Source organism: Coccidioides immitis (genome assembly GCF_000149335.2).
Source record: "Coccidioides immitis RS genomic scaffold supercont3.6, whole genome shotgun sequence".
NCBI classification, from domain to species: domain Eukaryota; kingdom Fungi; phylum Ascomycota; class Eurotiomycetes; order Onygenales; family Onygenaceae; genus Coccidioides; species Coccidioides immitis.
This window is the reverse complement of record NW_004504312.1, coordinates 263002-286418: the sequence shown is the minus strand read 5'-3', so window position 1 is coordinate 286418 and position 23417 is coordinate 263002. Positions and strand designations below refer to the sequence as shown.

Sequence of the window (23417 nt, the reverse complement as noted above, 5' to 3'; positions counted from 1 at the left end):
TAGAATAGGAGGGCGTGCATCAGGCAGAGAGAGAATGTTACAAGATCCTTAAAATGTGTACCAGAGTAGTCCCAAGTCACTGATGCTATCTTTCTCCAGAACTTTGGTATGTATGTACTGTACATACATTCATACATAAATTGAGCGAGGATGCTCTTGTCACGGATACTAACCAGCAGCCCTGGGAATACACCAAAAGGCAGAGGGTTGGTTGCATTGTTTGCTCTAGTGACACAGTGGGTAGTCAGGCTACTCAGTGTCTAAATTGAATACATCATGCACAGATGGTATCCATTAACTCCACCAGGCCAGCTTCTTTATTAGATCTCTTGGGGTTCTCCACCCATTCTTTTGATTTTCAACCCCGAACAATAATAGCGTATAAAGTCTCTTGCACGGGAAAGAATGAAGACGTTGCCAACAGCACCTGGATTCCAATGTGGGATATACAGGTAGGTTGGTTCTAGAATCTAGATCAGTGGGTTTCTGTCTGGGTGGTGAAGCAGTCAAAGCGTCACACGATGCCCCCTTCTCAACCAACAGTTGGAGGGACTTCAGCTGAGTGATCCAGAAAGATATCACCGGTGAATTTAGGTAGTGACCCAACAGGAGAAACAGAAGAATATGGAGATAGAGAAGAGCAACTCTTCTCTCAGTGTGAACAACTGGGCCATATATGTTCTAGTGAAAGTAGAGGAATCCATCTTATGGTGTATACTTGCCACAATTGGGAGTGTATTCTGCCAGATGAGGGACCAGTGGGGAATGCTGAGATGGGGAAAGGATAAGGCAGATGGTGAGGACGGTAAGAATGGGTGAGCAAAGGTTGAGAACAGGGTGAGGACACAGCAGCCAGCCTCTTGCACTACCTCAGAACAGGAACATCCAGATTCACTGATAACTATGGGTTATATATATATATGTATGTGCATGTATAAATATGAGAGATTCTGGAGCAAGGGCAAGCACGAAAGCCCATCTCAAAGATTTTCGGAGCATCTATGATCTCTGTTGCTTGAACTATCCAAGAACATTGGTAGATTATGTTGAGCTCCGCACCATTGCGCTCCGCTGTGAAGACGGATCCGACCGGGAGCGGCGGAAAGCAAAGAGCAGAAGATCAGAGGCGCAGAGAAGAATCAGATGGCAAATAGAGGCGGCGGAACCCCGCCGTGATCGATTGCGTAGAGCGGGCCATGACTAGGCGAGGGCGGGAGATGATGTCAGGAGGAGGGCTCCAGACCGGCGGACGCCCAGCTCGGATGGAGCGGCTGGCTATTCTAGACCGCCCGGCATGTCTCCACGGACGGACGACCCTCGTTTCGGGGTGATGGCAACGGTGATAGGACTCTATACGGAGCAGTGATGACAATGATGAATGGTGGTGGTGGGTTCCCTGAGTGCCGGATTCTAATGATGCGGTTGAAATTCAAACCCCCCGGGTTGGCGAGTAGGCTCTTGGCGTGGGGTGGTGCGAGGGCACCCAAGGGGTTTTCGAGGTTGAGGTTCTTTAGGTGTACTCCGTACCCCGTAGAGTGCAGGGTTTTGGGGGGTGCGCCGCTGGCTTGTACTCTGGAGCTACCTGGAAGTTAGGGAGCAGCCTTAGGGGATGGTTAGGGTGTTTGGAGCCCGGACGGCCAGTGGACAATGCCCTGTAACTCGCTAACGGTGGGTTGGCTGCGCCCCGCTCTGCCCAGCTACATATTACTCTGTATGTACTCCGTACAGAGTACGTACACCGGAAGTGCCCAGCGTCGAGTGACTATGTAATGAGTCGTGAGTCGCAACCTCCCGGCCGTGGGTTGGTGTCAGGGCCGTGCTGAGTCAGGGACGCTAAGCTGTTTTGGGAGCCCGCGGACGAGGACTGGCCAATCAGGGTGCGCGTTGGCCAGCAGCGGGCGGGAGATCGTGGTGGGGCTGGCGCTAGGCCGGGCTCGGACTAGCTGGTATTTGACGCCAGTTGCTGATTGGCTTGGTGGGTTGTTTCCCCTATTCTCAATCTTACCATACCAGAACAGGCTGTCTTTACTCCTCTTCGGTCTGTCTGTCTCACTCTCACTTCGTTCTCACTTCACCTCACCTCACTTCACTTCACTCCCTCTTCTCTCCTCCCTCACTCTCTCACTCTCACACACACACACTCTCTCTCACTCGTTCTCTTGCTTTCTCACACTCTCTGCCCCTCCCCCCTTCACCTCTTCCTCTCTTCTTCTTCTCTCATCGCTGGCGTTGACCTTCATCCTCTTCCCTCGCTCCATCCATCTCCGCACGCCTTCTTCAGCTGCTCCTTCAAGGGGCATTTTACCCGTCAGCTCCCTAGCCTCCCCTCCAACCCCTTCGATTCTATTCAGCTCGTTTCCCCCCATTTGATTTTTGAAACAGTATATCTTTGTCCCTTGTCTTGCTTCTCCATTTGGTGCTGTCGCAGCTGCTGTTTCTCTTTTTTTTTTTTTTTTTTTTTTTTCCTTTGCTTTTTTGTTTCTTTTGGTCGTCATCCTTGACTGCTGTTGACACGAGCCAGTGCTTTACCCTTGTTTCTCCCACTTTTCTTTTATTTTTCTTCTACATTTCTCCAAGCCTTTGGACCCATACGAATCTATCGAAGAATCGCCTCGTTGCATCCTCTCTTCTCGCCGGCATGCGTGTTCGCCGTGGTTGAAAGCATCGTCCACTCGGGGCGTTGTCTCAGCGGCTGTTTGTTTTGTTACATTTCACGTCTTGGTGAGACCCTTATTCTTCCCGCTGTTCATGCGAACCCTCTTCCTCAAACCCCCCACTCCTCTCTCTGTCTCTCTCTCTTTTCCCCGCTCCTACCGAAATCGTTTCGATCACTGCGCCCTCCTCGACGATCCACTTCCCGGCAAAATATAGAGACCACCTTTGATTTTCTTTGGAGGGTGGCTACGAGGGGCTGAATGGTGAAGAGTTTCTGGCTGACTAGAGTGATACTGATAGATTGTCCTCCTCGCTACTCACTTTCCCCTCGCTTACACGTCCTGTTGTGATCACTTTAGCGTCGCCGGATCTTTAGATCTAGACTTGCCCTCTCGCTTTCTCGACCTATTTACAGCCCACCCCCCTTCTTCGAACTATAGAGCAAGTGTGTCAAACATGGCCGCATTGGTTCAAACGATCCCCCAGCAAGCTACTACTATCACCTTGCTTCAACCCCGTCCCGCCTCTTCCTCTGGCACCTCGCAATTGCATTCTCAGCAGCAGCAGCAACAATACCAAATGGCTCGGAATAACCAACACCACCGGCAGTCCTACAGCGGCGTCGGCCCCGTCCCAGGCTACAGACATTCCTCGTCGTCTTCCCCGTCAGCCCAGCCCGTCGCACCTTACGCCTTTACCAGCACTCCCGGTTTGGCCAACGCTGGTAACCAGTTATCACGCCCACACAGCCTCTCTCAGATGAAAGCGGACAGTTGGAGCCACGCGTCGCAGACCGACCTCTCCCCGACATACCCTGGCGTTATCCCCTCTCGTACACATTACCATCATGCTGCTGGTTCGGTATCTACTAATTCTTCTGCATCTGGCACATCATCCGCCCATTCCTCACGTTCAAAGGATGACCTGGCCTTACCTTCCCGCCACCTGAAGCCAGACCGTGTTCCACGCCCCCTCTCTACCATAGATATGTCTTTGCCTTCTATCCCCATCTCAATGCCTCCTGCTCCGTCCTCTCCATCATCGAAACCTTCTCCTGATCGCTACCGTCGTGGTCAGCGACGTGCTGAGCCGGCAAGCCTGACTCCATCTGCGTCAACCACCGTCGCTGCAGCGCCGCTGAGTCCATCGGCAACCCCTGACGCAGTCTTGGGCGAGAAGTACCCCGCATTGTCATTTTCTAGACCTCAGATCCCGGAACTCAAGACGAACTTTTCCCAGCACAGCCGAAATGCCAGTGCTGACAACGTTCCCAACACTGACAAACCTGCGCCAGAGCTCGCAAAGAGATATCGACGTAGAAGTCTTGGAAGCTTGGACAACGCCGCCCTTCTTAACTTTGCACCTTCAGAGTTCTCTCCAAAGGTCAAGTCTCCTCTTGGTTCCGCGGAATCACCCCTGAAATCGCAGACGGATTCGCCCCAGATGCCGCCCTCTGTTGTTGGAAATCGGTTGGAAACTCCCTCTCGTTCGTCGAGCCTGGTAGGTTCCTCCATCTTGGTATCTATATGCACTACTAAATTTTTTTTTTTTTTTTTTTTTTTTTTTGCCATTTAGGGCTCTACTCAACCTAGCGCCTCCAAGCCTAATTCCAAACCGGTTAACCAGACACCGTCACAACCTGCCGAAGTGTCACAACGCGCTAATTCCTCCCCTCTCTCCAAGGCCTCTAAAATGAATGTAGACGATTCACAAAAGAAGCCCGATGGGAAATCCCGAGATGCACCCTCCGATCAGACCAAATTCCAAAGCGCGGCTGCAAAGCGACTCACCGAGATCTCGAAGAAAGGTGGGAAAGGGAAATCGAGACTACGACGAGCACTCTCCTTCAGCAGTGTCGCAGAGCTTCGTGTTGCCTCTTCACCTGAAGTTCCAGAAATGACCCGCAAGCAGCAGCTCGATGAAGAACTCGGTGCCGAGCAAGCCGCCATCGCTGAAAAGCAGGAGGCTAGTGGTCTCGGTGAGAACATCTACACGAGCCAGCGCCATTTTTTCACAGGTTCTACCGATAACATCTCGGTCTCATCCACCGCATCCTCTGCGTCTATCATGCTGCGTAAGATGGGCAAGAACGTTAAACGATCTACTCGGTCACTTGTGGGGCTATTCCGACCCAAGTCTCTGCATAACGTCTCGCTCGAGACTGGTCGGGAAGAGCCCATGGTGCCTCAGGTTTCAAGAGTGACGGTCGAGGCTCAGCGTGAGATGCCATCTGCCGCCATAACGGAGAGTCCAAGTGGTAGTCGAGGAATCCAGCGAAATTCAGAAGACACAACAGGCTCTGGAAGGAGTGCTGAGCAGACCGACAGTGTTCGTTCGCGCAAGAGTATCTTGGGTGGAGATAAGGAAAGGGCTGAGGTGCTAGCTGCGGTAAAGAAGGGCATTCTCAAGAGTATGGTCTCGTTTAGCCACATTTTCGTATGACCAGATGCTAACGTGTCATGTAGAAACACTTCCTGGTTGCTCTTCTCCAGCTATGCGACCGTCAGAGGCTCGTTTCACTGACTCTCCACACTCCAGTGCTCCCAGCACACCACGCGATGAGCGGCCCCCGGGCTCTGGTCATCGTCGTACAGACTCTGTAACAATTGAAGGCGAAGAATATTTCCTTCCGCCTGGCCGCTTTAATGGCGCTAGAGCAAGCAGCGCTCCAGTCATACCCCAGAATACCGTCAAGAATATTTCTTTCAGCCCTAGAATTCAGTTTCATGATACATGGCCTAGCGGCGAATATGATCGTCGTGGGGATATTGCGACTTGTAATCGTTTGACTCCTCTTTTGGCTCAGCAGATCAAGGAGGAGCTTAATACTTTTAAAATGGTAAGCCAGGTCTCGCATCGAGCGTGGTGGCAACGGTCGGATTCGCTAACTACATGAACAGGAGATGGAAGTGCATGAATCATCCAAAGTCTATACACACTTCTTTTAACGATTCTGCATCACCGGCGGCGTTTTTTTCTCCCGCAAAGAATTTTTTTCCTTTTCTTTTTCCCTCTAGCGATTTCCTATGTGTATTATTTACCATACTCTTTTTGTCCTGATCATTCTCGATGCGAAGATTGTCTCGACCTCGACGTCTCTATACACTATTTTCTTTGATGACGACTCGGAAGCCTGTCACGCCAACCACTCCACCTCCACACTGGGACATAGCATTGTGCGCCATTCCCTCTACCCACGACATTTAAAAAAAAAAAAAGAGACCCCGCTGCCTTTACGACTCCTCTCATATTACACCCGAAACCCTAAAGGAAGGCTCCGTTGCTTTACCTACATTGTTTTTCTTTTTTTTTTTTTTTTGCACCGTGTATCCCAGTTCCGTATACTAGTTATTTAATGGGTTGCTCGTTCCTTTGCTGACTCTCCCCGCGTGGTTTGATCGATTCTCTTTTTTCCTTTTTGTTCTGTCCAGCGAGGTACACCTGTCCTTCAATTACCTTTTTTTTTTTTTTTTTTCCTCTTTTTTCTTTCCTAATCAATTGGTAGGCTAAATATTGACTTTGTCCTTTTCCATTCCTTTTTTCCCCCGATTTCTTGTTACATGTTCTCTTTTCTTTTTTCATGTCTATTACATTTCTGTGCTTTTTCTGCCAAGTGTGCTCTGGTATTCGATGAACTGTCTGCTGTTTGAGTGAGAGCGTGTATTATTGATTAGGATAGCCTTTTTTCTTTTTTGCCCAAAAGAAATGCATTTCCTGCATATCTCCATGCCCTTTGATCCCTGCCGTTCTCAACGTAGCTTTGCAGGACTCAGCATCCTTCGCCCGTGTAAGAGGGACGGCCTGATCGCAACTCGACGATCCCTTCGGCATTTTCTGGCGCTGTCATTCGATGTTTGAGCAAGGGCCATCCTGGGGCTCAGCCGGGGGAATCCTGCTGGCTTTTTAGCTTACTCTCCCTTTTGTTTCAGTTGCATTTCTGCAGAGTACCGGGAGGTGAGATCCGTGCCGATCAAAGGGTGGTATGTGCGGGGGTTTTTGGAACTCGGGATCTGGGGTTTCGCGGGGGTTGGCTGCATGCCAATCGCCGGAGTAAACGACACCCAGGCCGGGGGGTTTAGTTTGAACACGAAATGTTCCGTGGATAGCACTTTGGATGCCCCAGGCAAGGAACAAACCACGGATAAACGCGTGGAAAATGTCTTTCAAATGAATACGGAGTACACGTAACCTCGATCTACATACACACGGGCAGGCAGCTGGGAATCGATAACATCACCATTCCTCACATAGCCCGTTCAAGCTCATCTTCTCCGTCCCGTTCCCTCCCACTGGTCTAAACACCCTCACCCTCCCCTTCACCATCTCCCCAAGATCATACGCGCCTACACTCACCTCTCTCTCCACCCTGGCATTCTGCTCAACCACACTCACTTTCTCCCCCTCCACCGCATCCACAATCGCCGTATGCTCACCAACCTGAACATTCTCCTCCCCACTCGCCAGCCCGCCCAACAGCACCCTAATATGTCGAAAATGCGCATCGCTGAGCTCCAGGACGTCTCCTGCCCGCACGTCCGCCGCCTGCAGGATTCCCGCTGCCGGAACTAGCGACGACACGTCCCAGTCCAGAACTAACTGCCCGTGCACCCGGCCCGTGCTGGGCTGCGGTGGTTCGTGCCCTTCCCTCACAGCCGCGCCGCGAGTGTGCTGTAGGGCCGCCGACGCGAGCGACCAGCATTTCCCGTCCGCCACGGTGGTGCCGAGACGAGAGCGCGCGAAGGAGAGGATGTGTGGCGCGTACCATTGAGAGGCGAGGAGTAATTGCTCCCGGGTAAGTTCCCGGGTGTTGCCCCTGGGTCCGTGCGCCGAGGAAGGGAGGTGCTTGATGTCGGAGCGAAGGGTGTTGGTGATGTCAGATGTGTTCCATTGCACGCGAATTCTGGTTATGCTCATGTCCAGTTCCCATTGCACTGCCCCGATTACGGTCCAGTCTTGGCTAAGGACTCCTGGGTGTGTGGTCAGGTTGGACGGGTCGGGGTCAATGCGCTCGATGTATTCCCAGGTGTATGTAGCAGACGAGATGGGCGCGTGCGCGCGAAGCTCTGGGTAAGGGAACGTAGGTGGGGTTGCGAGAAACCAGTGTGTGGAGAGGGCGAGAGGGATGTTTTCTGAGGGATGGGAAGACATCGTACCGTTTGGCTGGGCGAGTATATCGGGGTATAAACTCTGCCAAAGAGGAACTATTGATGCTAACGTTCTTGCTGAAGAGAATGAGCGCGCATAGATACATGGAGTGTCGTTGGCCAGTGAACGCTCACGGAATTGCCGTGAGCTGGATAGATAGTTTCATATTGTAATCAAGTCATGGCAGCGCTTGTCAATCTTGTATGAAAGAAATAGATTCTAACATACAGATGTGACGCTGACTGCTTAGTGAAATCGCTGTATATCATTTCACCTCGACCATTCGTCAATGTGTATGCTTCCACCCTCGACTTCACTTAACGTTGGATAGCCCTTCCATCCAGAGTCCTTGTTGCTCGTGATGTGCTTTAGAACAAAGAAAAGGGGGAGATCGGGGTATAGGCCCATCCACACTTGAGCATGTTTCTGGGTATCGATCGCCAGAAGTGCAACCTAGATAAGTGGTCTGCTTGAATGTATGAGAATAAACCAAGCATCAACGTAGGTTCAAACCTAGGCAGGCGATGCAACCATGAGCCATGAATTCCTCTTCCCTTTCCTTGTTCTTCATATAAGCCGGCAGGCCTACTCGGATGCAGTCTTTTCAAGTTGGCAATTCATAGGTATCTACACATTTATTAGTCAGTACGCGGGTTACTCTATCTTCTTCACGGCTGACTCTCTTTGGGATGTATGTATACAAGTATAAATGTATATTCTTACTCACTTCCCGGTGGTTAATTAAAATTTCTCGCAGTGTAAAATAAAATGCCTAAAACCCGCCTAAACCGTCCGAACCTTACGCCTATGACCGGTGATGATGCATAAAACAGTAAAAGAAAACAGAACAAAAAAAAAAAAAAAGGAAAAAGAAAAAAGAAAAAAGAAAAGGGGAAGAAAGCACTCATCGCGGCTTCGTGTTCAACGGGAGGGGTGGTGGGGACGGGGAATGATTAACCGGCTTTGAATGCATGGATGCCTTCTTCGGTGGTGGCGGAGGTGGTGGCTTTCTCTTGTTCAATGCATCCAGATCGGGCCTTGACGTGTTTGGCGAGGAATATGGATGATTTGGGATAGCTGGTTGACTTGAGGGATGCCCCGGCGGAGGTGGAGGAGCATCTGGATAAGCTGGCGACTTCTGGTCTTCTATAAAATCGTTGATCCGCTTGGTAATCCCATATTTTTGGTTTAATCCGTTAAGCTTGCCCTTCACAGACTGTATTTGGTCTTCGTGTCGGTCTCGGAAGCTGTTTGTGCGTCCTGGGGGGGCCGGATGCAGTCCAGGGGAGACGTTACTGCGAATAGTTTGCTGGACGGCGGGCTGGGATGCGATATGTGAAGCTGCGGTCGCTGCGGTTTGGAATTGTTGGGGAGTGACGCCTTGTACGGGAGAGTGTGTAGCGGCAGGAGTAGAGGAAACAGGGGAAGAAGAGGAGGTGTTCAACCGCGAAAATCGCGACTGCAATTCATTTGTGGCGTTGATCGCTGTGGAAGCGTAATTTGGGCTCTGAGAGCTTGAAGTATTGTTTCCTTGACGCTGGATGCCCAATTCTGGAACCGAGACGCCAGCCTTTGCCAGACGGCTCGTGGCACCTTGGCTCAGATACGGCTCTGTCGCTCTTTGAACGGCTTCGTAGGGTGGAGGAGGTGGAGAGGAAGCAGTGGTGGGCAGCGCTTCTCGGGGAGGAAGCCGTGGTGGTAGATACGGTTTTGATTTTGTCGCTGTGCCGTCACCTCCCTGCCGCACGGGAGGCGTCGGGAAGCGGTTGGTTGAGAGGCCTGTGGTGGACGCGCGATGAGGGACTGGCGGAGGAGCAGGTTTCATCGATGTCTCCTGCTCAGCTTGCCGGCGGGATGGAACCGGAGGAGGGGTGTATGACGCCCCGTTCCCAGTGTTGCTGCGTTTCGGAGGTGGTGCAAAAGACGATGGATCCTTCAGGCTCGACAGTGGGCGTGCAACATGCTCCGTTCTCTGGCTGGCATTGGGATCTTTTCCTTTTCCCACCCATCCGGCCTAAGACTCACAGAGTTAGCTACAGCATTACATATCACTAACTCTCAGGAGATCTTGAACACTTTACCACTTGGTTGATCCCCTTGAAGTCGTCACGCCAGCTCTCTCGTCCGCCGTCTCTTCCCTTCGGATGCCACCCATCCTTTATGATCCCCTTAAAGCCACTCATTTTTTGAATGTGAGCAACGTCGGCACTCTAAGTTTGCTGGAGATCGCAACCAATGTCAGCTAACTGCGGCTTGCATGGGAGCTGTCGGCGTGTTGAAGGTTTTGATCCGCGTTCTGGCTGCCGCTCTCCGCCCGGGCCGTCGTCAGCGCATCACGTGTTGGGCGCTGATCAACCGCCGACGTCGACGAAAAAACACGCGGGACGCTTGACCGATTCAACGCTCAACAACGCTCTTCTTCTCTCCACCATCCTCCTGGATTGCTCCAGAAAGGTGGTTGTTCATTCAACGGAGTCAGCACTGACTGTCACGATGCTGCTAACAAAATTCTAGGATGATGAAAGTCGCATTCTCCAGGGATCCTAGCTAGACTTGATTTTGGCTTAGGCTGGTGACTTGTTGCTAGCTATCAAGTATTTTAATCTATCCGTCAAGGCGAGTGCATGCTGTCTGCTTAATAAATATAAGCAGCCTGTTGGTCTCTTGTCGGTCTTTGCTATCATGAAGGAAGAATCATCTGACGGGTTTGCATCCGTATCCCATTTCTGGGCTTCTTTGGATATGCGCTACATCCACATCCCTGGATTCCGCTGTTCACTCTTTAATGATGAGGATGCGCGCTCAAGCTCCTGTCCAATAGCCTTTCGGTCATCCCCAGAACTCTTCACTGTGTTGCTGTCAAACAAAATCATCGGCAAGAAATAACCAATATGCACTTGAATAGATCAGGTGCGGAAACCTAGGAATATAGTTTTAGTGCCGTTGTTCTCCGGTGATGCGCTATCAGGTTTCCTTTGCAGGGCCACTCTGTCTTCCTACCTTTCCACCTATGCTGGACCTAAGCATGTTGGCCCAGGGGACGCCATTAAGGATGCGCGTTACCTCCGACGTGTTCATGAAAAAGAAGCGGCTACGATAGTTGCAGTATTCTGGTTGGATCTGCTGAGTTGCCGGAAACTGCACTGCTAGTATTGCTTGAACATGTCGCTTAGGAATGGGTCCAAGACAACGGGGACCGCACACGTCCTACATGAAGATGGCCCCTGCTGTTGCGTTGTGTCTGCAACCAAACGAATCTTCGGTTAAGCAGCTAACTTCCAGAAAACCGTGATATCTGTCCCTCCTATATTTCGAATGACCCCAAAAAATTTCGCCAGCTGTGACTGCTGATTCGATTACAGGTCAAAAGGTGGAAATAGTTGATGGAATAACAAATCCGCGGAATATTTTCCCTTTGTCTACAGCACCCGAGTGTTTGATCCCGATGTCACCGCCTGGTGCTGGCATATCTTTATTTTTATTTCTGGCATATCCAGAAATGCTGAGATGGAAGATCTGGCTGCGTCAGCTTATCTTCAAGTCCACTACAATTGCCAAACTCAAATATCATGTCTTCGTCAGCGTTCTCTTCGCCTCCACTCTTTTCTGAACAAAAAAGGTTCTTTTGACGAGGCCAGAGATGTGCCAGTCTCCCAAAAGTTTCTAGATAGCTTAGCCATTCCGGGCGATTGTGATGTATCCGATACAATTCTCCTTACGGGGTTGACTTCCACATTGCTGACGCCCGCTCCCGCATTGACTCCTCGCAATCCTTAGATCGCCCCAGTTCCGCTTCCACAAGGGCCGCCAGCCTCACTGCAAATGCCGAAGCACATATATCAGTAGGAAAGAGCGTTCACCAACACCAGAGTCCTGGGTTGCAGAAAGATCTTTTTGATTTTGAAGGGGTGGACTGCGTTGTTTTGCAAAAGAGTTTGCCCTCAAGAGATCCAGATAATCTACAAAAGCAAGTGCAATCACGGGTGAAATATTTTGACAGGGTTAATGGGGGGCACAGTGCTATGTAAGGGCGTATGCCAACATCTCATCCATACGATCTTCGAAATGCGAGGAGGGAATCACAGGCGAAAGTGACTTCGCCCATAGTTAATGCAGAGCGCGATGCTGTTCAATAAAGTGCGCCAGCCCCCCATCCATATAGGCTGAGGAAGAGATCGCAGGCTGAGGTGTTACCACCTAGAGCCAAGGTGAATGATTGCATAAAAAAGCAACCAAAGCACCAGCACCAGCACCAGAAAACTCTGGAAGCAGGGGTAAACATTGCCGCATGCAGGGTCAGCTCACCACTAAAGAATATTAATGATGCCGACAATAACTTGCTAGCTGTCTCTGTTTCAACTAAACATTTGGACGCGATCCCTGAACACACAACTGCCAAAAGGAGGCACAAAAGCCCACATGCTCTCCCTCTCGGAGATTTGTTGGGGGGGGGGTTTACAAACTGCGAGAAGGCTATCCAACTGTTACATATTTGCCCTAGTGATATCCACTCAACCCAGTCTATGAATATGATGTGAACAAAAATAATTGAAGTTGTGGATTTGATTGTTCACAGCTTGGGTGTGAATTAACTCAGGAACTGCACGGGTTCTATCCAGGCGGGATTTCCCCCCTTCCGTTCAAGACTGTTAAATCTATCAACATCTAGAACTAGAGTCTCTGGAGACTCGATCTTTTGACTTATTGGCACATTCGTTGTTCCTGATCTCAAGCTTTTACGGACATTGTTTTAGAATTCCCGACATGCCAGCGCCATCATTGGCGCGTACCTACATACAGCTGTTGCTCCGAGATGCCTATCGTTGGCTACCGTAGAGCGAGTTAGCATAGCTCTACTGCAATCCACGGTGTTTGCTTATATCGAGACCTTTCAGCTTGAATATCGGTATTAGGTTATTGATAACCTTCGTTTAAGTATTACTATGCGAATAGAAAGTTCCATTTTTCTTTTTGCCTATCAGGCCTTCAAATTTGATTTGCACAACCATTTTGTATGGATCAAACCTTGTCAGGGAAACGATCTAAAATCATTGGTTCCATAATTTATTCTTTTTATTCGGCAATTGGTAGGAAGCATGAGATGCACAAGGTCAGAGCAGGATTCTAGGGAAAGGAAGGGGAAAGCAAGTGCTTAAGCTTCAAAGTCATCACGCATATCGAACCCCTCTCCCTCCTCACCACCACTAATTTCCGCGATGTCCTCGTCCAAGCCCTCGAAAATCATGAACTGTTCGTTCTTTGCATCCGTTTCGTCAGGAACCACGTTCCCGTTCTGCACTTCACAGTCCTTCAACACGCACTCACGCCCGATCTTACCCCTCCGCCCGATGATGCAGTCGGAAAGCTGGCTTCGCTCGCCGATGACAACGCCATCCATGAGCAGGCAGCGTGTAAGTCGGACACCACTGGCGATATGGCAGTTTGCGCCGACAACGGACTCTTTGATGACCGTCTTCTCTTCGACGGTGACGTTTTCGGCGATAAGACAGTCTGCTTTGGTGACAGTGCAGCGTTGGGCGATGCCGGCTGGGTGGGCGATTTTGTTTTGGTGAGCAAATGGCGAAAAGGACTCGGTGGCGTCGCTAATGGCTTCTAGTTTGGCGAGACGAAGAGAGGTGGAAAGGAGCAAGGAGGAATTGTCGACACGTCGGATGAATGGTTCCGAAGGTTTTGAGGAGTGGATATATGCCAGCACAGGAGGGACGACGAGCTTCTCGGGTGGAGGTGATACTTCGGTTTCTTGGAGGGTGTCGCTGCGCGTTAGGGGACCAGGTCTGGACTTGGACACGGTACCATTGGGGTTGATATCCAGCCATCTCGTAGACTTTGTGGTGCTCATAGACATCAAGTCAATGTCTTCTTCCACCTGGTCACGCTTGATGCTGTATTTGTTTCCGTGATCCCTGTCGGGGTCGAAGATCTCCCGAAGGCCCAGCTTCTCTCCAAGACCACTTTGCCATTCGGCTTTTGCCCACCATCCTACCAAATCTTCGCTGATGCTTTCGAATTTCTCGTTCATCATTGCCATTTCCTTCACCCAGTAAGGGAATATATAGATGTGGGCATCACGATATGTTGTTAGCATTTTAATTTTGCCGTGACGTTTTAATAGTGAGTGCCGCATCAATAGTGCCTGGTGTTCTTCCATGATATCCTTCAAACTGTCCATCGGCATGGTATAAACCAGTTTTGCCAAGGAGGACGGACCATCGTTATTACCAGGACGTACTGCAGGTGCCTCATCCTTATTTAAGGGCGTGATTGCAAGGAAGTCAGCGACCTCAGTCTTCACCTTTGTGCCATCCGGGCCTGTAGGATACCACACGCTTATTCCACCTCTTCGTCCGCACCTCTCGCCGCCTACACCTATCAAGCTGGAAGTTCTTGATTCGAGCCAGTCTCCATCCCACGAAGCATCGAGCGCGCCATGCGTTGTCATCCAGGCTTCTAGAAATGTCACTCCTGGGACATCACAGACCAGATCACAGGGAAGTACTATGAAATCTGATTTTATGCATGCTTGAACTTCCGGTAACCGCAAGAGCTCTGCTGTGCCTGTGGTGAGAGTTAAGCTTTCCGGGGATATGACTGTGGCCGACGGGGGTGGCAGAGATGTTAGATGCGGATTTTGCGACAAGGATGCCTCCAATGCTGCCTTGCTAGCTTGAGGTGTGATGAGTGTGATGTCTGGTCAACTAGTTAGCGGAGGCGTATAGTTTATCTAACCCACAAAAACACAAAATATTAAGATAACTAGATTGAATATAAACTACTGTGTGGACTCGTAGATCCATTTAACCTATGAACATAGCACACCCGAGAGTGAATACAATGCATGGTTGCGATATAGTACTTACTTGTAATTCCCATGCGATAACACCAATCCAGAGGGTACCAGACCATAGGGCGATTTGCAATAGGTACTAGGGCTTTGGGGAACTCTTCTGGAATGGATGTAAACGTGTTTAGAGAGACGCCAGGGCCGCAAAGGATAAGGGCCTGGAACCCTAAGGGGGGCCCTGAATGAGGCATTGTTCAACAGAATAGGTGGAAGCAAATGTTTGGGATTCTTGTCGAACAGCACTCTCCTCTAAAAAGCTTTGGTAACTATGCGTTTTCCTATTATACCGCTTTCAATGTCAGGCTGGCGGGGAATATCAAATTTGCTTTTTAAAAGTGGGATAAGCCTGATAAGATAGGGTATTGCTGGAGCGGAGGACCAAACTGGAATGTTATAAAACAGTACGGAGTACAGAGAAGGGAAGATGCTTGAATTAAAAAAAGATCATCTGCACTTTTTTACTTTTTAAGCCCATGCTGTCCGGAGCTTGCTGTCGCGTTCTTCCACAGCGAACACCTTTTGACGGAGTCATTCGACTCCGACTCAAACTTCACAAGCGCATGATGATAAGATTTCGCTTAGTCATGGAGCAATATGCAAACAGTACAAACATTGCCAGCCTCATGTGCCAGCCACATTTTGCTCAAAGTTCCGAGGCTGAAGGGAGCAGCCAGCAAGGCCCGCCCGTCCTACCTTTTCGCACCCCCTCGACGATGCGCTTCCTATCACGATCATCCCCTGCGACAGCACTCTGAATCACCATTCTGCTGGAACAGGACGCAATGAGCTGTCCTGCTCGCATCAACCAGCGCACCGCAAAAGGCAAATCGTTCATTGACATCCACTGATTTCTGCCCCTCATGTCAGACCGGTACTTTGGAGACAATCGTCGTCGAGGCCCGGCCGGTTTCAGCTCAGGCGGGAGACGCACTGCTCTCGGATACTGGGTACCTCTCGCTGTTACAGTTACAGTTGCTGCTGTTGGGTTGGTCGCTTGGGTATGGAGTGAGCGCAATGATGGCGACGAGGATGAACATAACGATGGACAGGAGGGTCGCGCGCCTATTGGTCTCGACCCAGGTGCCGACGATCCGGGATATGCGCAAGGGACTACCACTGGGACCCAACACCGATCCCCGGATGAGGAGCATAGCGTGATATCTCGAATGCAAGGCGCCTGGCGCCGGACACCGAGTCCCCAGCAATTGTTTGACGGTGCCAGCAAGACGGTCGCTGCTGGTGTTGCAGCTGCAGGAGCTGCCGTTGGAGGAGCCTTGAGCGCAATCCGTGAGGAGGGGACGAACGACTTCGAAGATCATTCAAGATGGGCTGAGGAGACAACTGCGCCAGGTTCTACAGGGCCGCCTACTCGCTCCGCGCCCGGCGTGCTTCCTCGTGGAGCTTCGTTGGCTGCTGATCCCACTGCGAAGAAGAGAAAGACGGTCGCTATCGTTGTGTCATCCGTATGCAGTGGTGAAAGTGATGAGGAAAGCGCATCTGAACACGCTGTAAGTTAAGGGGTTTGCTTTTGCTTTAATCTGGCTTGTGGCTAATGTTTACAGTCCATTCTTGCCCGCCTACCAGAATATATCGAACCAGAGGCGGCACGTATCTTCGTTCTTATATATGCTCCGGGAATGAAACCAAGGAGTGCCAACGAGGGGAACTCCTCCCGCCAGGCACTGTCAATGGCTTCTTCCTACTCCAATATCAGCCCGGAGGAAGCTGCAGGCGCTGAATCTCGGGGGGATTTAAAAGATGTGGAACCTAGGCCCGCCAGTGATGACTTCCCGTCTGCATCTCATTTTTTTAAGACACTTTACAATCAAGCCCAAGTCCTCGTTGATCAAGAGTCGATGATTATGCCGTTTAGCACGCCAACGGGTCACGTAAACATCCTCCGAAACCTCTCGCCTGATCTCGTGTACATGCAGGAGAGTATAACCGGAGATAAAGGTGAAAACGTCCACAACCTAACAAGATGGATCCGGCAAACTGTTGTGGTGGTCGGCGATGAAGGAGGGCGTGGAGGTCTGGTGGACAGCGATGACGAGTCGGCTGTGGCAACCGAAGGGGAAAGATGGTGGCAAAAAGAGGGAGTTATAGGCCTGGGGAAACGAATTGATGTTGTGGATGGGGTCAGGGCCGGAGATGACTGGAAGCGAAGGGTCTGTGGCCACGAGTAATGTGCCTGTCGGTTTTTAGCGGGCGGCTTCCCGTGATGCACCGGGATTTTATATTTAATGGGGGGAACTGGGGCGTTTGTCTGTTTACCACGATGATGCTTCTTTCATTACTTCTATGGAGGATGGGTTCTGGTGCTGCGCAAAAAGGGCACCGCTGGTTAATATGCGGAGGGATGAGAAAGATACCCTTTGGAGGACCGGGATGGGATCATTCACCTACCAATACGCAAGGATACTTGCTTGTAATGTTGTCTTGGAAAGTTTATATATTAATTAGTCCACACTTTATGGAATACATGCTCCCAACAGTTTCATTCCACTGCTGTCACAACTCTCACTCCCAGCAACCACTCTCCCGTGCCGCGTGCTCTGATATGAAAGTCGCTCGTTCTGCTGGCCGACACCCAAGGCTTAGTCAGCTGCCAGGTCTCACGTGGCCCCATTAAGCCTCATTCTTGGCATCACATCCGCCGTCGACGAGATTCATTCCGATCACGACGACAGCCAGCCCGCCTACGCATCACCTTTCCTTTCAGCCTGCCGTCCGACTGTCGTGTCTGTTCCATGTGAACCATGCAGAGCACTTTCCGCGTCCCATAGCGACCCGACTTGCGGTATACCCGGTCCTGCAACCTCCACCCGGAGCGCCTCCCGATCACTCCCCACATGCCGAACTCATCCATCATCGCCATATCTGCCCCTGCAACGTCGAGCACTCGTCAGCCGGCATTACTGCATACTTAGCCCCAATAGCGGTCAACCCCGTGTGGTTGTGGGCGTGGTTTAGGCGACCATGGCGACAGCCATCTCAACCAAATCCGCTACGCCTGCCGGTAAACTCAAACGTCCCACGCCCAGCTTCGTCCAAACCGGGGCCAACGGCATCAAACCTCCGCAGCCCCCTCCATCCCCTATAGCTTCAGCAAGCAGGCCCGGCACCACAAACCAAGCTGCCTCGTCACCGTCGATGAACTCCGTGACCATAAATGGCGTGTCCAACCGGCAATTGGCGAGGGCGAGAAAGGAGCCGCTGAAGATCTCCGACCCGTCCTCAAGATTGCGCATTACAACAAGAGCCCGGAGCAATGATGCCGTGAACGGTGATAAGCGACCGGCAAAGCGACTGCCTGAGCCCTACGGTGAGATCGCCATTTCCTTCATTGCACCAGTGCCAGTCCACAAGAGCTAACAGCCGCCCTTTTGTTCCCAGTGAAAACTACGTCATACATTCTGAAGAAATACGCGAAACAACCGCCGTCCTTCACCATACATCTGCATCCTACCCATTTTCGTTTTGAACAGCAAGATGGGAGCTTCCCGTATAATTCTGAGATGAAAGTTATCATCGCACATATTAAGGCTGGAACCATTCCCCACGATATGATGGAGGAATTGCTCAGGGGCGGGGTGAGATTTTACGAAGGTATGATTTCTCGTCACATGCTCATTCTGAGAGAGTTTGAGAACTTATTTCTCCTTCTAAAGGCTGCCTGATTGTCCGGGTTATCGACCATAAATCACTGTCCGCCCAACCGAATTCTTCGAAATCATCCTCAAAAGAGAAGAGTTCACTATTTTCCATACATAACTATAACGAACACATAACTCCATCTTCCTATGTGCCTTATCCGAAGCAGAGCCAGCCACAGCCAAAAATCAGCAGTGCTCCACAGTCCGACCAACAGGCCCGAGGTCAGACCACACCGGCTCCGAACATCGCAGTGTCAGGGCCAAACAAAGGCAAAGAGGTCCAGGCTGAACCCTCTAATGACGCGAACGCAGACTCTCCCGAGCCAAGGGTCTTCACCACCGTTCTTCATCCTACTCCTCAATCACTACAAGCCGAATTGACCATCCTGTCAATGACCCCGGATCCAAGAGCGTTACCACGTCGACAATCGCAAGCTTACCAAGCGTCGCGGACTCCAGCGTCCGCGACTCTCCCTTCACCATCTACCCCTTTGACAGCGGCTCAATCCCAATCGACTGATCGTGGGCCTCCTGCAAAGCGCCAGAAAATGATGGTGGAACCGCACGAGATGTTGGATTTTGAGGCTAAAATGATTAAAGCTACGGCGCCTCCACTGTATCTGGATCCGGTCGACAGCTTCCACGCGAGCCAAAAGCTTCTTAAGTCTTTGGAATCACCTCTTCACCGCAATAGGCCACCTTCGCCTAAGACCAGAAGACGAACAATTGCCGAACTGGCGGCTGATGAGGCACTCGCGGCAGAAGAGGAGCGATATATGCTTATTATGGATGAGCGACTTGAGCCTATTACTGCAGCAGCTGCTAGTGGAAATAAATCTGCAGTTGATGAGGAATGCGGCGCGGCGCCGTTTGAGCCCCGGTTTTCAAGGTTTAAGACACTGGAAAATATTCGGGCTCAATATGAGGAAAAGGCGAAGCGTGATCACGAGCGGAAACTCCAGCAGGATCGCATGAAGCGAGAGCAACAAGAAGCCGAAAGGGAGAGACGCCGGCCTGAGATTCGCCAGCTTGAGGAGCAAGCTAGAGAAGAACGACGGAAGCAACTTGCCGCCCAACACGCTCAACCGCCAAACCAAGCCCAGCTTATGGCTGCCCAGCAAAGTCGGCGGCCTCCATCCCGAGGAACCGTGACCGCTGTCCCTGGCACACAGCCTCCACCACCACCACATGTCGTCTCGGCGTCGCAAGGTCCCCAGTCATCTCCGGTTGTACGGAATATCACGCCTCATGCATCTTCACCTCTAGCAGGACACGTAATGGTGCCTAATATGAATCAAGGTATTACTATGGGAATGAGTAGCTCAGCCGAGGCCGCAGGAAGCCCTCTTGCTGCCGCAGTTTCTATGCAGCCTGGTCACCCGAACGTTATGAGCCATGCGATGGTCGCTAGCCGAAGCCAACAGGGCCATAGTGCGCATGGAACGCCCCAGATGCCCCACGGAACTCCAGCAATGTCTCATGCCACTCCGATTATGCGGAATATTACTCCAACTCAACGTATGAGTCATGGCAGTCCGAATACAACCACTATGGCGCAAACTCCTGTAATGGGCCAGGCTATGATGGCTCCGCAGATGAACGGAATGATGATGACCCCTCAACAGCAACATGCTATGATGCAACAAAGGCAGGCAATTTTGGCACAACAGCAGAATCTTGCTGCCGGACATCAATTTAATCCACAGCAAGTGGTGCAAATGCACGCAAACGCAGTAGCTCAACAGAATATCCAGCAAGCGCAGCGGCAACAACACCAGCAAATGTTACAGCAGCAGCAGCACCATCCACAACAGCAACCACCTTCGCAAGGCCCACAACAGCAACAGCCGATGCACCCCCAGGCGTATCAGGCACAGCTACTTCGCTCACAATTGGCACAGATGCAAGCTGCGCAGCAGGGTCATCAGCAGCAACATCACGGAAGCATGCCTCAGCTATCAGCTCAGCAGCAACAAATGATGGCGGCAGCGCAGCAAGCTGGTCAACAGCCCAATGGTATCAACAATCCTAGGAAGCATCCACTGGCGCAGCACTACGGGAACCTGTACCAAAGTCATCTTCAACGACTGCGAAATGAAATGGCTGCCAAATACATGTCGCAATACGGTCATCCTTCTCAATATCCACCAAATCTTCGTGCCCAGTTCTTTGAGGGCCTCGAAAAGATTTCTCGACAGTACGTTAGCGAGGTTATGAAAAAAGACCGTGAAAATGGCCATCAGCGTGCTATCCTTGCTGCACAAGTTGCTCAGAATCAAGCTCAAGCTCAGGCCCAAGCCCAAGCCCAAGCGCTACAGCAGCAGCAGCAGCAACATAGCATGATGGGCAATGGCCCGGGGTGAGGTGGCCAACCTCCGGATTTCTGGAACATTTTCAGTATAGGGAGTATGGACTTCATAGGATATGGCTTTGAAATTATTTGTGACACGTCGCAGGGGGGTTTGTTTTGTTTGTTCCTGGATGATGCATTCGTGGATTATTGACTGGATATGGATTTGTGCCTGTTTACTTCCCTCCCTTTTCTTTTCTTTTTATTTCCCCTTATGAGGGAGCTCATTTCTACATTTCTCTGCCTTAGGCCAACCACTTTTAGCTTGTGTTATATATCGTAAATTCCTCCCGATAATTTGAAGACTATTGTAAGCTTTTTATCACCTCCCACCCATATATTCTGGTTTGTAAACCTTAGCTCCCCCAGTTTTCATCAGCTCTCTAAGTGCCATGGTAGCATATTGGCTCGCCCCAAGCTGGAATTTGACTACCACAGCCAGCTTTTCTTTCTGTTTGTCGTCCATATCCTCATCTCCAACTTTGGCGTTCTCATTGATTGGCTTCCCTGGAAAGTTGTGGGCATTTTGACGAATTCGCTCTAGGTCAGTCTTGATGAACTGTTCATTGTCGTCCGTGTACATCCTCACATCGAGCGAATAGTCGGGGCCTGGTCGACTAAGAATCTTCCTATAGCTCCCACTAAGGCTCGTTTCTTTCCATTTCCTGCGCATGTCGAAGGGATCCAGCTTTCCGCCCCGCTCACTGCCCATGAAGGTCTTGTAGAATTCTGTCATTTTGTTGGGAGGGTAGATGATGTCGTATCCGGGAAGTGGTAAAACGATATCGAAGATGGTGTATTTCCCGCTGGCAGCTTCCTCGCTTGTTAGTGCTCGTGCACGCTCGAACACGCTATCTACAGAAACAGAGCTGTCGGCAGTGTCCGGTAAGACGATGGCTTCGCCGTCGGCATCGACTTCCTCAGCAATGGTGGGATCGGAATCACGATCTTTAAATTCATTGACTAGGACTAAATCCCCCTCGACGACCTTGTCGCCATAGAGACGCCATCGTTCGCCAACGGCGAAGTTCCAAACGAGAGATTGATAGGCGTGCACGTACATCAGCCGCAGGTTCCGTGGAATCGTTTGTAAGGCGCCCATGTAATCGTTCTGTTTTCTCCCAAGGTGCTTGATGATGTTGGACTCGGCCGTGAACTTTCTCGGCATTTTCGCTAAGGCTGGACCGGCTTGCCCGGTTGATTCGAAGATGTGGATTGCTTCTGCGCGGGAGATATCGTCAGAGCTTAGAAGAATATCATCTCCTTCGCGTGGCTTTCCTTGTCCTGCGTCCAAGCAAGCCGGAGTATAATGTAGAATACATTCACACGCTCCCTTGAAGTCTGACTGTAGCATCTTGAGTCCGATCGTGTCCGTCCGGGTCGCAAAAGTACCGAAGCGCTGTAGTCCATAGTAGTTGAAGTAACCTTTTTCGCGGAGATTTTCCATTGCGGTAGAAACAAGGTCTGAGGCGGCTGCAATTGGGTCCTCTCCAAGAGTGACTGGGAAATCGCAATCTCGAAGGGTTATGACGAACTCGTTTCCACCAAGTTCGCCTAGTTCTAATCCCTGTTTTTGATATTCAAAATCTCCGACGGCAGCGTTACGCAGGATACGATTCATATTTGCCAATCTACCGGCATCGACGCGGAAGACACACGCCCGTTGAACCGTCACGCCACGTCGGTCCTTTGTGCCGGCAAATTTAAAACCTCTCACGCCTAGTTTCATCTGGCGAGCTAGAAAATTGATCACCTCCATCGTATCTTTGTTCTCCTTGTAGATAGTGAAATGGAGATACTCGCCTCCGACTTCACTCCAGCCCAGCTTCCCTCTCCGATTGTCCGCAACACCACCTTTCATTTGGGCTTTTAGTCTTCGAACAGGGACAGAGGAAATTAGCAACGAGTTATCGCTTTCGGTTGAAGATTCTATCCGCCCCCCAAATATACGTCGAAGAGCCTGGTGGACGATTGTTCTCGCCTCTTTGTCCGGTACTGAGTCTGATTTCACACGGCCCAAGTCTCCAGCTCTGAGATTCGGTTTGGCAAGTGCACGAGCGTAAAGTTTCAGGACCTTTTGCGCTACATCTGGCCCAAGATGCTGTTCTAGGATCTTTCGGTCTTCATCGGGGATCTAAGGCCACTTATCAGCTTGCGACCTGCACGGTGACTGTTATGGGAAGTCATACTTCGGGGTTTGCCCGTCCACCCTCTACAGCGGGTGCCTCTGCTGAGCCTGCAGCCGCATCAGTGGCTCTGTCACCCGGCTGGTTGTCCGCTGATTGGGGTTCTCCATTCTCCCGCACTGCAGTTTCTTTCTCTGGCCCACTCTTCTGCACCGAAGGATTTTGCGAGCTTGCTTTTAAAGACGCCGGAAGATTGATGTCCTGCAAGTGGAGCACTTCACCGGATGGGAGGATCTCATTGACCAGAAAATCGGTATATCTAGAGTATGTAGGCATCAGAAACTGAGCCATAGAGCACGCCCCAGCGTAGGATCTTTATTCTTACCGTTTTTTAAGAATGCCCGAGAACCCAGGTAGATCTGGGCTTACAAACTCCGTAATCCCTACCTCCGCCTCTTTCAATGCCTGCGCATCGTCCGACGTCGCTGCTCGAAGTCTTCCAACTCCACCAGTTGCCCGCTGTGCAGCCGAAGACGCCGTAGCAGCTGCGTCGGCTTCCGAAAGCTTCACGCGCTTCCGACGGGATTCATCGCCAGACGGGTGCTCATCCATTTTTGTATTAG

At 50.9% G+C, this 23417-nt stretch overlaps 9 protein-coding genes across 9 annotated transcripts; 4 read left to right on the top strand and 5 right to left on the bottom strand.

Annotated features, from left to right (window-relative positions):
- Positions 1–284: 284 nt before the first annotated feature.
- On the top strand, positions 285–819 carry CIMG_13668 (uncharacterized protein; the record flags this gene model as incomplete). Its single annotated transcript, XM_004446230.1, has 2 exons — positions 285–452; positions 595–819. The coding sequence occupies 2 exons, from the start codon at positions 285–287 to the stop codon at positions 817–819; spliced, it is 393 nt and encodes a 130-aa protein (XP_004446287.1).
- A 989-nt stretch (positions 820–1808) lies between these two features.
- On the bottom strand, positions 1809–2300 carry CIMG_03026 (uncharacterized protein; the record flags this gene model as incomplete). The annotated part of the gene is made up of 2 exons (XM_001243584.2): positions 1809–1989; positions 2152–2300. 2 exons carry the CDS (start codon positions 2298–2300, stop codon positions 1809–1811), a joined length of 330 nt encoding a protein of 109 aa, XP_001243585.2.
- Positions 2301–3111: 811 nt separating this feature from the next.
- CIMG_03025 (uncharacterized protein) lies at positions 3112–5603 on the top strand (the record flags this gene model as incomplete). Its single annotated transcript, XM_001243583.2, has 4 exons — positions 3112–4155; positions 4231–5065; positions 5121–5494; positions 5556–5603. 4 exons carry the CDS (start codon positions 3112–3114, stop codon positions 5601–5603), a joined length of 2301 nt encoding a protein of 766 aa, XP_001243584.2.
- A 1074-nt stretch (positions 5604–6677) lies between these two features.
- On the bottom strand, positions 6678–7803 carry CIMG_03024 (uncharacterized protein; the record flags this gene model as incomplete). Its single annotated transcript, XM_001243582.2, has 1 exon — positions 6678–7803. One exon carries the CDS (start codon positions 7801–7803, stop codon positions 6889–6891), a length of 915 nt encoding a protein of 304 aa, XP_001243583.2. The 3' UTR covers positions 6678–6888.
- Positions 7804–8401: 598 nt separating this feature from the next.
- On the bottom strand, positions 8402–10053 carry CIMG_03023 (uncharacterized protein). Its single transcript, XM_001243581.2, has 2 exons — positions 9882–10053; positions 8402–9814 (listed from the first exon to the last, which is right to left on the bottom strand). Exons 1-2 carry the CDS (start codon positions 9981–9983, stop codon positions 8705–8707), a joined length of 1212 nt encoding a protein of 403 aa, XP_001243582.1. The 5' UTR covers positions 9984–10053; the 3' UTR covers positions 8402–8704.
- A 2491-nt stretch (positions 10054–12544) lies between these two features.
- Positions 12545–14853, bottom strand: CIMG_03022 (translation initiation factor eIF-2B subunit gamma; the record flags this gene model as incomplete). The annotated part of the gene is made up of 2 exons (XM_001243580.2): positions 12545–14508; positions 14679–14853. 2 exons carry the CDS (start codon positions 14851–14853, stop codon positions 12953–12955), a joined length of 1731 nt encoding a protein of 576 aa, XP_001243581.2. The 3' UTR covers positions 12545–12952.
- Positions 14854–15369: 516 nt separating this feature from the next.
- CIMG_03021 (uncharacterized protein) lies at positions 15370–17156 on the top strand. The gene is made up of 2 exons (XM_001243579.2): positions 15370–16170; positions 16225–17156. Exons 1-2 carry the CDS (start codon positions 15523–15525, stop codon positions 16846–16848), a joined length of 1272 nt encoding a protein of 423 aa, XP_001243580.1. The 5' UTR covers positions 15370–15522; the 3' UTR covers positions 16849–17156.
- A 187-nt stretch (positions 17157–17343) lies between these two features.
- CIMG_03020 (transcription factor SPT20) lies at positions 17344–20681 on the top strand (the record flags this gene model as incomplete). The annotated part of the gene is made up of 3 exons (XM_001243578.2): positions 17344–17987; positions 18059–18271; positions 18334–20681. Exons 1-3 carry the CDS (start codon positions 17642–17644, stop codon positions 20679–20681), a joined length of 2907 nt encoding a protein of 968 aa, XP_001243579.1. The 5' UTR covers positions 17344–17641.
- Positions 19317–23406, bottom strand: CIMG_03019 (TruD family tRNA pseudouridine synthase; the record flags this gene model as incomplete). The annotated part of the gene is made up of 3 exons (XM_001243577.2): positions 19317–22802; positions 22858–23113; positions 23180–23406. The coding sequence occupies 3 exons, from the start codon at positions 23404–23406 to the stop codon at positions 20991–20993; spliced, it is 2295 nt and encodes a 764-aa protein (XP_001243578.1). The 3' UTR covers positions 19317–20990.
- Positions 23407–23417: the final 11 nt, after the last annotated feature.

Bases quoted from the DNA above. Each gene is read 5' to 3' on its own strand.
- CIMG_03023 (XM_001243581.2), bottom strand. From the start codon at position 9,983: ATGAGTGGCTTTAAGGGGATCATAAAGGATGGGTGGCATCCGAAGGGA. The intron at 9,815-9,881 runs GTAAAGTGTTCA...TGTGAGTCTTAG, and splicing joins TCAAGGGGATCAACCAAGTG to GCCGGATGGGTGGGAAAAGG.
- CIMG_03021 (XM_001243579.2), top strand. From the start codon at position 15,523: ATGTCAGACCGGTACTTTGGAGACAATCGTCGTCGAGGCCCGGCCGGT. The intron at 16,171-16,224 runs GTAAGTTAAGGG...TAATGTTTACAG, and splicing joins AAAGCGCATCTGAACACGCT to TCCATTCTTGCCCGCCTACC.